Genomic DNA, 14259 nt, shown 5'->3' with positions numbered 1-14259 from the left:
AACTGAAGTTGTTCAGGTGACTATAGTGTCCCTTTAAATAGGCACTTTAAACAATGTTTTTCAGCAAATACCCCAGTCACGAAAACTAAAGGAGTTGCTTTTGTCTTGCACGCATACTGATGTGCTTACATCTGCTGAACCGCAAGACCGCTTCCTATCGCTGATAGGGAAACTTGGAACAGTCAGTCTCGCTATTTGCTAGGGATATAATCACCCATACTACCCAAATTAGCATTTTGGCAGACATTCTCGGCCCACCACTTTACCCTCTCCACTGCACGTGGAGACGGTAAAGTTTATTATTTAGAAAAGAAATAAGAGAAAAACCCAGCAGGGTGGGAATGTCCCTAGAGATTACTTTTTATATATAAAAGCCTCTTTACAAAGGGGGAGGGAAGAGGAAAGGTTTAGCTAGTCCTGATCTAGTGCAGCCTAACAGATTTGCCTGTTTGAGTGAAGATGTTGGGAGCATCAGCTCAGGAGTAGCTGTACTGCAGGAAGCTGTTCCTTCTAACAGCCGTGGGAAAAGCCCCTCTAGTATGGGTGGGGTTGGGAGGGTAAGGAAGTCTAGGCAGGTTGTGGTGTAGGGGACTCTCTATTGTTAAGAGAGTAGATAGGGTAATCTGCCACTCTGATCGACTCAACCGGACAGTTTGCTGTCTCCCGGGTGCTAGGGTCCGGCATGTTGCCGACAGAGTGGAGGGATTATTAGGAGGGGCTGGGGATGACCCAGCTGTCATGGTCCATATTGGTACCAATGACAAAGTCAGAGGAAAATGGAAGGACCTAAAGAGTGAGTTCAGGGATCTAGGAAGTAAGCTAAAGAAAAGGCTTACCTGTGCTGCGTGCTACAGCAGAAAGGCAGCGGGAGATTAGAGAGGTCAATGCATGGCTGAAGTCTTTGTGCAGGAAAGAGGGTTTGGGGTTTTTAGAGCACTGGGCCAATTTTGTGCTTGGGTACAACCTGTATAGTCGTGATGGATTGCACCTAAACGGAAGAGAGTCTGTTGTGCTGGGGATAGGATGGCTAGAAGGTTGGAGGAGATTTTAAACTAGTAGTAGGGGGGGAGGGTCAAAGCAATCTAGGTTTTTGAATGTGTTAAATGACACCTTTATGTCACAACTGGTACAAGCACCAACTAGAAAGGATGCTTGTCTGGATCTCATTATAACAAACAATGTTTAAGTAGGGGTGATACCGGAGAAACTGACGGAAGCCAAGCACAGAGAAGTGGACACAGGTTTCTTCAGGAAGGAAGAGATTCTTTATTCGATTCACCGACCGGGGCTCAGAGGGACTAATGTCACCAAAATACAACAAGATCTGAGCCCAGAACTGACTGTGTAAATGCATAATGTAGACATATAGCTCCTCCTATAGTTAACTCTACCCACATATACTCTTTACACAATCAGCTGAACAAAGCCTAACTTCCCTTACCTGTTAGACCACATGGCTCACCCAGAACAATGGGGGAGAGGAAGTGTTTTCAGTTTCTGCATTCCTGCACTTGCTCAATACAGTGTTGATTGTATCTTAGCTACGTGTAACTGACTAACTGATACACCAACATTTACACATATGCCACATGGCAATCTTGTCCTAGTAAATTTATTTTTACTGAGATTCCACCACATTCCCCCCTTTGATGCTTCTGATATTTCACAATTCCAGATGCATCACTTAACCATAGTTTGCTTACACCTCAGGTTGCCATGAATCAGAACAGACCTCATAAGCATCTTAGCATCATTACAAATTCCTTCAGCATTCTGAATATATTATCTCTGGGCTAAGGGCTCATACTTGCAAACAGCCATTACATGCACAGCTGTTTTCCTTTCTGTTGTGCTCTCTGTGACACTCTGTATGGACCTAATTACCAATGGAACCAAACATGGTAGAAAGAGACACACTATAATCAACATGACTCCTCCTACCAATGTCTTGATCCCTCCAAGCTGCTCGTACCTACTTCCAAACCAACTACTAGAATTGTACCCGTTCCAGGCTTAAGTCAGTACATGCGTCAGTTTAGCCATGTGGCTTGTGAGATCAGCCACTGCCTGCCCTTCATCATCTATGTGCAGACAACAGTTGCTGAGATTGAACTTTCCACATACACCTCCTTCTATTTGCACTGGAAGTGAATGGAGGACTTTATCAACAGCCCAACTGGTTTACCTGGTAAGAAGGCTATGTGCTTTACAGAGGAATCCATAATTGCCTAATGGTAGAATGAGGCTTGAATCCCTGTATTAGAATACAATAACACTTCATGGGCATACAGTTTGGCTGTTAACCAGTTCCCTCACATATTACATCCCACCTATTGGCAATGAAGCGCGCTAAGGTAGCCAGTGCCACTCATTATCTTCCCAGCTACCTACATTCAAGGATGCTAGCTTCTTTTTATGATTCACATTATAAACTTTAACTCTCAAGGTCTCTCCTGTTTCAATTGGCAACAAGAAGGATGGCTTGAGCATACCTAATACACATGCCCCTTCCCAGTCCTGTGGTAACTCCGAATAGGCTTTCTTACCACAGATCCAGTACAAATTTGCTGGGGCTTTCCAACTAGATAATAAATAAAAAGGAAAGAGACAGCGCTAGATAACTATTAGGCAGCAACCTTAAAAAAAGGGGATCCCTCAAACCCTTTGAAACAAGATAAATAAAAACAATAAAAAAGGCTGCGCACACGAAATAAAGTCCAATTAAAAGTAAAGAAAGTCCAACTGTTTTTTCTTACAAGTGTCCTTTGATAGATGAGGTATTCTACTATTGTAGTGGTTCCACTTATTATGAAAGATAAAAAGAGAAAGAGAGACGGCCAATGGTGTAGTATGTAAAATTCAAATATAGACGTAAAAAATAATAGTATAAAACTCACATTTACCAGAGCTAATGTCCAGCTCTGGAATGAAGCGCGTACAGCGGTTTAATCCCCGCTTATGGGATATAAAGCAGGTTCCTCTCCGTGAATGGTGTCCAATTCTCGGGATAAAAGAAAACAGCCAATAGTGCTCACTGTATGGCAATATTGATAAAATAATAAAAGAATGTACTTACAAAGCGAGAGCAGACCCACTGCTCTATGATGACAGCTTGGGTGGATTGATCCCCACCTAAGGATTTCTTTTAAGTACAGGAAACTTCCAGGAATTTTCAAGGTTTCTTATAAAACCAAATAAAAAATAAATAAAATAACAATAAAAAGCCAGGGTAAAAAAAGAAAGGTTATGTGTCTATAAAAAAGATAATTGGCACAAGCAAATGACCAAAAATACTTTAATATATAAAAAACACAATTTTTAAATATCCATAACGCGTTTCGTCACAAAAGGACTTTTTCAAATGGAATAACATGTAATACCTGGCACATAGATGTTATATAAGAACATAATTAATTAAATTTTGGCGCCAAAACTTGGTCCATCCAATCACAAATAAAAACATATTTAAAACTTTAAAATACATAAATAACTTAATAGGGACGTAGTTTATATTGATACAACTTGATTCTGATATATTTAGATCAAAAACGAAGGTGGGAAAGTATAAATGCAAACATTTGAAAAAAATCACCTGACCGGCGGCACTTCCGGTTTTTGGAAGTTTAGCAGCAATGCTGCATGGGAAATGTAGTTAAATTTAGCCGCGACCAGCGGCCACTTAGAAAATGAACTAAGCATAAATATCTTATTAGTTTATGATGGGTTGATGTGATTTCGGGGATTCATTAATTAAAACGAAGGTGTAAAACGAAGGTGTAAAACGAAGGTGTAAAATAGTAATATTTTGATAATGAAAAGAGGTGACCTCTTTTCATTATCAAAATATTACTATTTTACACCTTCGTTTTAATTAATGAATCCCCGAAATCACATCAGCCCATCATAAACTAATAAGATATTTATGCTTAGTTCATTTTCTAAGTGGCCGCTGGTCACGGCTAAATTTAACTACATTTCCCATGCAGCATTGCTGCTAAACTTCCAAAAACCGGAAGTGCCGCCGGTCATGTGATTTTTTTCAAATGTTTGCATTTATACTTTCCCACCTTCGTTTTTGATCTAAATATATCAGAATCAAGTTGTATCAATGTAAACTACGTCCCTATTAAGTTATTTATGTATTTTAAAGTTTTAAATATGTTTTTATTTGTGATTGGATGGACCAAGTTTTGGCGCCAAAATTTAATTAATTATGTTCTTATATAACATCTATGTGCCAGGTATTACATGTTATTCCATTTGAAAAAGTCCTTTTGTGACGAAACGCGTTATGGATATTTAAAAATGGTGTTTTTTATATATTAAAGTATTTTTGGTCATTTGCTTGTGCCAATTATCTTTTTTATAGACACATAACCTTTCTTTTTTACCCTGGCTTTTTATTTTTATTTTATTTATTTTTTATTTGGTTTTATAAGAAACCTTGAAAATTCCTGGAAGTTTCCTGTACTTAAAAGAAATCCTTAGGTGGGGATCAATCCACCCAAGCTGTCATCAAAGAGCAGTGGGTCTGCTCTCGCTTTGTAAGTACATTCTTTTATTATTTTATCAATATTGCCATACAGTGAGCACTATTGGCTGTTTTCTTTTATCCCGAGAATTGGACACCATTCACGGAGAGGAACCTGCTTTATATCCCATAAGCGGGGATTAAACCGCTGTACGCGCTTCATTCCAGAGCTGGACATTAGCTCTGGTAAATGTGAGTTTTATACTATTATTTTTTACGTCTATATTTGAATTTTACATACTACACCATTGGCCGTCTCTCTTTCTCTTTTTTATCTTTCATAATAAGTGGAACCACTACAATAGTAGAAGACCTCATCTATCAAAGGACACTTGTAAGAAAAAACAGTTGGACTTTCTTTACTTTTAATTGGACTTTATTTCGTGTGTGCAGCCTTTTTTATTCTTTCCAACTAGCTATAGCAGATAGGTCAAACCACACATCCTTTAAATTGGTATAACTTGCAAACGGGTTAGGTGGTTCTGAGACATTTGAAGCCGACCACCAGGTTGTATTCTTTGTAGTATCATCATAAGCTTTTTGCCCTAGACAAGTTAGTTCTCCTACAGATGTGTTAAACATTATTTATTTTCTTGCTATGCAAACATAACCTATAATGGAGGTCTTTAATCGCCACTCAGATTTACCTCTAACACTCATTTGATAATCGGCTTGAGAAGATATTAACTGTTCAACTGTCTCAGAACCGGAATACATTACCTCCTTTGCTTCCCATTGCCATTGGTCTCCCATGTTAGTACCTCCACACACATAGCAGTTGGTTACATTAAGACTACCAGCAATACTCTCGGCTAAATCAATAAACAAGTTCTTAGCATTATGGGGGATCTTATTTTCCACACTCATCTCCTCATAGAAGGAATGAAAAACCTGATGAGTCTGGGTTGCCACAGTATTGGTCTCTATTCAAACCTGTTCCATATATCTGGAACCCAAATAAATTCCAAAACCTATCTATGAATCGTTCTGGGTCATTGGTAAGTATATGGACTGGGTTACACTCCCTAGACTTACAATATGGCTTGGTAGGCAACTTAGTAACAATCATATCCTTATCTACTGTCTGTCCCCAAGTTGCCCACCCCACACAAGACCAATATGGGCAATAATTATAATCCCTATCTGGGCATTTTGGACTTACGTCCTTATTTTTACTACTGGGACAAATATACTTATCGTTAGACCCATACGTTCTCTCCCACTTAAGATCCCCGCATACATTCCATGGTTTTCTACCACTTGATATCGCCTTACATGCATCAAATAGCAGAACACCCGAAGAATGTACGGTTTCTAATACTGTTTTATTTATTAGGGTCCCCTGTGAGTCTCCATTCCGGAGGGTCAACCAAATTGTACGGGGTTGATACTCTGGATTGAAGCACTTAGGTTCGCCTACTCCTAAATGGCATACACTATACTCTATACCTAAGTATCTACACCTTGATACATATCATTTACATTCATATTGTGAATGCCAAATTAGGGTCTGGGAAATATGATTACCTGTTATAGTAGTCTTAATGCAAACCTCACAGCTAGGTGTGTCGGTACCTCTACCTTCCTGAATAATAAAAAAAACATAAAAATACACATTATCAAGAGCACTTCTTTCGACGTCTTCATCCTCAGTCTTCGTCCGTGCGATGGCACCTCAGCTTCCAGGATGTAAGGGCTGCATGGAATGGAGTTCTGCAGGTCCTCTCTTCCCTTCACAGAGGTCCCTTCGAGACACCCTGGCTATGTCACGTGGGTGAGTGGTCTAGCTTTATTATGGCCGACAAAACACTCACTTACTGATCTCTTTAAACACACGTGTAATCCCAATATCTCCTCGTTACTCCGACTGAGTCATGCGCTTTAACCGGATCTTGCAAGGATTCTCTGGATCTATGGTAGCTTGTCAGGAATCTGCCGCTGTTTTTTTTTTTTTTACCCTAGAGTGATGAATCCACGGAGTCACTTCTACAACCTTTACAACTGTTGGGTAGATAAAAGAACAACATAGGGACCTCTCCACTTGGAACCTAATGGAACAGTGTTCCATTCTTTTCTCCACACTTGATCCCCTGGATGGTAACTATGAACAGGGGGATAAATATTCACAGGTAATCTATCTTGTACCCATTTCTGTACCTCCTCCATAGTTTTACCCAACTCTACAACCTGCTGCCGGGTAATTCCTTCTCCCAACTGACTCAAATCCCCCCTTAAGTTACCAAGTATGGAAGGTGGATGCCCATACATAATTTTTCAGCAGTACCCCAGAAACAAAAGAAAGCATCTTTGAGGTCTAGGAAGGTGTAGTAGGTTGCCCCACCTGGTATTAAAGCAAGCAGATTATAGGGGATGGGTACCACTGGGTGTATATTGACTACTGCATTATTAACTGCGTTTAGATCTTGTACAGGATGATACTCATCTGATCCCGGCTTCTGAACAGGTAATAATGGAGTGTTCCAAGGGGAGGTACAGAATTTTAGGATGTCATACTTTACACACTTATCCACATAGGTTTGTATATTTTCCTTAGCCCTCTATAATATATGGTACTAACTAAGGCTAACAGGATACGCTCCAAGCTTTAATTCAATGTGTATTGGTGGAATATTGCGAGCAAGTCCTGGAGGATTATTCTCTGTCCATATTCTTGAAATGTCAAATAAGGATTCATCACTCTTAGGGTCTGTATTTGTTATTATAGAGTAGAAGTGCCATTCTTCTTCCCTTTGCATCGATACTGATATTATGCCTGGTGATCTATTAAACTTCAGAGACGTTGATCCGTTGGGTTTAAAAGTTATCTGGGCTTGAAGCTTTGATAATAGATCTCGTCCTAGAAGCTGAACTGGACACTCCAGCATATATAGGAACTTGTGCTTAACAAAATGGCCTCCTAGAATACAAGTATGACTCCTGAGAATTGGTCTAGCAGCGCTTTTCCCAGTAGCTCCTATCATAGTTATAGTCTTCCTGAAGGAGGAGCAACTAGGTTAGTTACCACAGTGTCAATCATGAAAGAGCAGTGGGTCTGCTCTCGCTTTGTAAGTACATTCTTTTATTATTTTATCAATATTGCCATACAGTGAGCACTATTGGCTGTTTTCTTTTATCCCGAGAATTGGACACCATTCACGGAGAGGAACCTGCTATTGATACATCGACCATAGGCTGCACTCGGCTAAAGGGGGATGGAGCCCAGTCGGTATCAATAGTCTTCCATGACAGTGTCAGCCAGACCGACAAAATCTCTATCTTCTCTATCCCTTAATCTCTGGGTAGGGGAATAGTATCTACTTCCCTGAACACCTCCTCTGTTACTACTGCCATTCCCTCCAAGACTTTCTCTATAGCCACCTCTGTAACCATCTCGTAACCTTCTCTCTTGTCTTATCTATAACTTGCTTTATATTCCCTCTGTGGGCAGTCACTTTTCCAATATCCTTCCTCTCTACAATACGCACAGTGATTCCTACTTCCTCCCTTACTCAGCCTATTCTCAACTCCTCTATTCAACTCCCTTCCCTGTCTCTCTACACTTATGATAGCTACAGCTAGCATATCTGCCTTCATCCTCATTTTACGTTCTTCCTCCTGCTTTGTTTCAATCTCCCTGTTCATATACACCTGACTTGCAATTTCCATTAACTGTGATATGGACATTCCTACAAATCCCTTTAACTTTAGCAATTTTCTTTTGATATCCCCTTGGGTCTGGCTGACAAATGCTGAGTTGTTCATTCGAGAGTTCTCAGGGGCCTCTGGATTAAAAGGAGTATATAATATATATGACTCCAGCAATCTCTCATAGAAAGCACTAGGTGACTCGTCTGCTTTCGTAAAGGAATTATGGGTCTTCCAATTAAACAGATCAGTCATGGTGAACGGGACATAAACAAATACAGGGTCTGCCAACTGTAATTGACCATTAATATCAATGTGTGGGGGACCAGGGGTGAGCTGCAGTGGCATTTGTAAATGTCAAAGTTGGAGGGCACCGGTCATTTGTCAGGTTAGGGTGGGACTTAGATAGGGTTGTTTAGTCATAGGTTCCGGTCGGGGAGTGGTGAGGTAGGTGGAAATGGATAAATTAATTTTACTGGTCAGTAACTTGGTTAACAAAATGTTTCGGACAGGGCTAGGAGGAGCTACCAGTAACCAAAAATGGTAAAAGTGTATTCCAGCGTCCTATACCATTGACCATTTCATCCAGTTGTATTTCAAAACTAATTTACTGTTACTAAAAGCACACAAGGCTCAGTAATTATAGTGTTATGTCAGTGGTTATGGTGTTATCGGTGGTTATGGTGTTTTCAGTGATTATGGTATTGTCAATGGTTATGGTGTTTTCAGTGGTTATGGTATTATCAGTGGTTATGGTGTTTTCAGTGGTTATGGTGTTTTCAGTGATTATGGTATTGTCAGTGGTTATGGTGTTTTCAGTGATTATGGTATTGTCAGTGGTTATGGTGTTTTCAGTGATTATGGTATTGTCAGTGGTTATGGTATTATCAGTGGTTATGGTGTTGTCAGTGGTTATGGTATTATCACTGGTTATGGTATTGTGTAATTGCTGAGAATTATCTGATTCAGTGGATCAGAGTTACTGTTATTAAGAATTCTCCTCACAATTTTGACTGCTAATAATAAAACTGAACAATAATAAAAACACACTAAAATACCCTTCCACCAAAAATGGCCTCAGGGTACAAGAACCAGTTGGGGGGGGGGGGGGGTAGGTAGGCACAGAGAGCACAGGTGGACATACCAGCTGCACCAGTTCTTGCTAAAGAATTTAGTTGAGGGATGGTCAGATGGGTCAGATTCCATTGGGGATGGACAAACCAGTTTTTGGTAACCATCTAGTAACACAACCTGTTTTAAACAGTCAAAATATGGAAACTGGTCATAGAATTCAAACATAATAGATACACATGTACACGCTGCACTAGATTTAAATCAAGACAGATTACCACAGAGGCCATTCTCTACTACATAAGGTAGCCAATTTAACCCCCAAATCACACACATTATATCCCTTTTTAAAGTTATGTAGCATACATTCTAAGGGATCAACAATCTTTGAATTCTGGCGCATCCATACTTAGCAACGGAGCGTCTAATTCAAAGAAACACAACAAACACACCTCCAACAGTCACACTCGTTTCCCTGGCAACAGCACCATGTGGCACAGTTACTAGGTCAAACTCATACAACAAAACATACAGGGAATTCCCGTACACACACAGCTGTTACACCAGTCAGTAAATAACTAATACTGTGCCCTTTGGCGAAACTATACAGTCACCGACGCTATAATTCCCTATATCTGAATTACCCGTCTATAACATACCCCAGTAACATCGTCTTTACAAACAGTAGTTATAGTACGGTTAGCATTGGTTAGAGTACAATTTAAAGTCACAGTTCAATTAGTAGTGGTTATGGTGTTAAACATACAACATAGACAACAGTTATTAGTAGTTATTTACAATATCAGTAGTTATTATACATGGTTATGGTACCGTGCGCTATAATACAATTACACACTATTCACACTCTCGCTAGACGGCAGAGCTCACGCTATCTGGCAAGATATACACTCTACTACAACAATCTTTAACACATTTACAATTCCCAACTAATCTATTGGCCAGTACCTTGATGGACTACCTAAAACAATTTACATCCGTTTTGGTTAGCCACGCTGCCCAAACACCACATATAGCGAACTAGAGGGCGGAATTTACACAGAACCCTCTTAGTCTATATACTCTATCAAAAATCTAGTGGGTTCCAAATTTACACGCCTTCCCACTTAGCCAAGATAGGTTGAGATCTAGAGGACCGAATTTACACAGACGCCGCTTAGTCTTCCGGTCCCTCCGACCTAGCGAACGTAATATACACCCTAGAACGCTAGTCTAGACAAGACACCGGTGTCCGGCTAGGGCTATTTACACCAGAACCCCGCCTGACTCCAAACCAAAATTAAACGGGCTTACTAAAGGGCGTTTAGTTGAGCGGTGCGCCTTCGCTCCTTCCCTCCACTGGAGGGGGCAGATTCCATACACAAATAACCCCTTATGGGCCTATCGCACAATCGGTATCCAATACCCCTAGTGGGTCCACCGTCTAAAACAGTAGTCGTCTTACCTCCTCGTTCCTGAACCTGGGTTCACACTCATCGACGGGGGGACCCCAGCACTTACTACGTAGAGGCCGATGATCTCCTGGACAACAGACCAGTGGCGCCGAGACGAAAGGAGGTCTACGCAGAAGTTCAGGGGTGCAGCCGTAGGGAGCGTGGGCAAAGATAGACCATCTCACGCCTCTGCTTCTCAGCTACTGTTGAACGATGAGCTTCCCGGCCAAATGCACCAAATGATACCGGAGAAACTGACGGAAGCCAAGCACAGAGAGATGGACACAGGTTTCTTCAGGAAGGAAGAGATTCTTTATTCGATTCACCAACCGGGGCTCAGAGGGACTAATGTCACCAAAATACAACAAGATCTGAGCCCAGAACTGACTGTGTAAATGCATAATATAGACATATATCTCCTCCTATAGTTAACTCTACCCACATATACTCTTTACACAATCAGCTGAACAAAGCCTAACTTCCCTTACCTGTTAGACCACATAGCTCACCCAGAACAATGGAGGAGGGGAAGTGTTTTCAGTTTCTGCATTCCTGCACTTGCTCAATACAGTGTTGATTGTATCTTAGCTACGTGTAACTGACTAACTGATACACCAACATTTACACATATGCCACATGGCAATCTTGTCCTAGTAAATTTATTTTTACTGAGATTCCACCACAGGGGAGCATTTGGGAAATAGTGATCACAATATGGTAACTTTTGAAATAAACTTAAAAAAGCAAAAGCACGTGGGGTATATTAAAACGTATAATTTTAAAAAAGCCAATTTTAATAAGATTAGGGCAGCTCTACAACATATCGACTGGCATAAACTCCTTAGTGATCAAAACACTGAGGAAAAATGGAAACTATTCAAACAAATATTAGAAAGGTACATTTCACAGTATGTACCATTGGGTAATAGAGATGTCCCGAACAGTTCGCCGGGAACTGTTCGCCGGCGAACATATGCAATGTTCGGTCCGCCCCCTATTCGTCATGGAGGTGGGAGGGAGGGTCTGCTGCTGATTGGCTGGAATGTGTCTGATGACTGTGAGGTACAGGGTCAAAGTTTACTCAACGATGATGAATAGGGGGCGGACCGAACATCGCATATGTTCGCCCGCCGCGGCGACCGCGAACAAGCTATGTTCGCCGGCGAACAGTTCCCGGCGAACTGTTCGGGACATCTCTATTGGGTAATAAATATAAAATAAACAAATTAAAACCAATATGGTTTAGTAGAGAAGTAAAACAAGAGATTAAAAATAAGAAAAGGGCATTTAACCCCTTAAGGACACATGGCATGTCTGACATGTCATGATTCCCTTTTATTCCAGAAGTTTGGTCCTTAAGGGGTTAAAGCATTTAAATCTGACAAATCAGAGGCATTCTATATAAGATATAAGGAAGCCAATACTACTTGCAAAAAGGCAATTAAAGTGGCTAAACTAGAAAATAAGAAATTGATAGCCAAAGAATGCAAAACCAACCCCAATTTTTTTTCAAGTACATCAATTCTAAACAAACAAAAAATGAAAGTGTAGGTACACTGAAAACAGAGATGGGTCTGTTAGTTAATGAAAAGGCAGAAATTTTAAATAACTATTTTTCTTCAGTATATATTAATGAGGATCCTATGGCAAGAGATAAGCAAATGATTGGATAACTCGAGACAAGGTGCTACAGCTATTAAAGAAAATTAATGTAAATAAAGCTCCGGGGCCTGACGGTATCCACCCACGAGTACTTAAGGAGCTAAGTGGGGAAATAAGTGAACCTCTGTATTTAATTTTTCAAGATTCTTTTGTTTCAGGTATTGTACCGTAGGATTGGAGGAAGGCAGATGTTGTTCCTATATTTAACCCCTTAAGGACCAAGCTTCTGGAATAAAAGGGATCATGTCATGTCACACATGTCATGTGTCCTTAATGGGTTAAAAAGGGTTCAAAATCCTTGCCTGGAAATTATAGACCTGTGAGCTTAACTTTTGTGACTGGGAAATTATTTGAACGGTTATTAAGGGATAATATTCAGGAATTCATTGGGAAGAACTGTGTTATTATCAATAATCAGCATGGTTTTATGAAACATAAGTCATGTCAAACTAACCTAATTGCATTCTACGAAGAAGTAAGTAGAAGTATAGATCAGGGTGTTTCAGTGGATGTGATCTACTTGGATTTTGCCAAGGTATTTGATACGGTTCCTCACCATAGGTTAGTTTTCAAATTGAAAAAAATTGGTCTAGATGAATATTCTTGTTCTTGGGTAGAACATTGGCTTAAGGATAGAGTACAACGAGTTGTCATTAATGGTAAATTTTCAAGCTGGACAAAAGTGGTAAGTGGTGTACCTCAGGGTTCTGTTTTGGGACCGCTTCTATTTAACATATTTATAAATAATCTTGAAATGGGCATTGAAAGCCATGTATCAGTGTTTGCAGATGACACAAAACTTTGTAAAGTAATAAAATGTGAGCAGGATATTGCATTGCTGCAGAGGGATTTGGATAGATTGGGGGGGCTGGGCACTAAAATGGCAGATGCAATTTAACATAGAGAAATGCAAAGTTATGCACTTCGGGGCACAGCAATTTACACCCTAAATGGTAGTGAACTAGGAATAACCACACACAAGAAGGATTTGGGAATTGTTATAGACAACAAATTAGGCAGCAATATGCAATGTCAATCTGCCGTTGCTAAGGCCAGTAAGGGTTTGTCACGTATAAACAGGGGCATAAATTCTCGAGATGAAAATATAATTTTGCCTCTTTATAATTCGCTGGTAAGACCACACCTTGAATATGCTGTTCAATTTTGGGCACCTGTTCTAAAGAAAGATATCATGTGTGACGAGACCAATCTCGCCACATTGCATTGGAGGAGCCTGGTTGCCCGCCTGTTGCCTCTGGACTATGGCCCTGGGAGATTGGGCCCTTTAAAAACAGTATTCGGCCATACCAGAGTGTATGTCACTCATTTTGGCCCTTTAAATACTGTGGGGAAGGATTGGTACTTTTTATATGGCACTTCGGATGCAGCTGAAGTGCCGAAGTCGTCGAAGTGGCCGCCATTCAACAAAGGAACACATGGTGGTGGGCATTTTAATTTAGTCGAACGCGGTCAGCGGTGTATGCTAAAGAATCTATGGAACTGAAATCGGCTACGCAAATACACGAACACCGCTGACCCTTACCGTCGCCTCCACTTCGACACTTTTTCTGCAGGAATTGTTGGTCATAATGGACTTCCATCTATCTTTTTATCCACTGGAGGGATTGGTATGATTTTTGAAAGTGTTTATGTGTTTAAAGTATACTGAGTTCAAATATGTAATTTTTATGGAGATTGGATGTATGGTTTTAAAGTTACAGGGTATGTGTAAAAACTGTACTGTCTGTGATAATTATGTTAAACCATTGTGTAACATAACTATATCACAGGCAGAGGGGAGGATTTTGTGTGTAATTGCTGGGAGTGTTTTCAGTAATGTACGTGTATGATTGGTTGTTTTGTAACACCCTGTGGGTGGTCCTATCTAAGGGAAACCGT

At 40.3% G+C, this 14259-nt stretch overlaps 1 protein-coding gene across 1 annotated transcript in view; it reads right to left on the bottom strand.

The window, feature by feature from the left end:
* PCNX2 (pecanex 2) overlaps window positions 1–14259 on the bottom strand; it is a 3673975-nt gene that overhangs the window by 99289 nt on the left and 3560427 nt on the right. Inside the window, exon 34 of the mRNA XM_063443387.1 lies at window positions 6394–6410. Coding sequence (XP_063299457.1) covers window positions 6394–6410 — 17 coding nt within the window. The remainder of the gene's footprint in view (window positions 1–6393; window positions 6411–14259) is intronic.

The sequence above is a fragment of the Pelobates fuscus genome, chromosome 2 (genome assembly GCF_036172605.1).
Source record: "Pelobates fuscus isolate aPelFus1 chromosome 2, aPelFus1.pri, whole genome shotgun sequence".
Taxonomy (NCBI): Eukaryota; Metazoa; Chordata; class Amphibia; order Anura; family Pelobatidae; genus Pelobates; species Pelobates fuscus.
The sequence above is the reverse complement of the archived record's forward strand: the minus strand, read 5'-3'. Positions and strand labels throughout refer to the sequence as shown.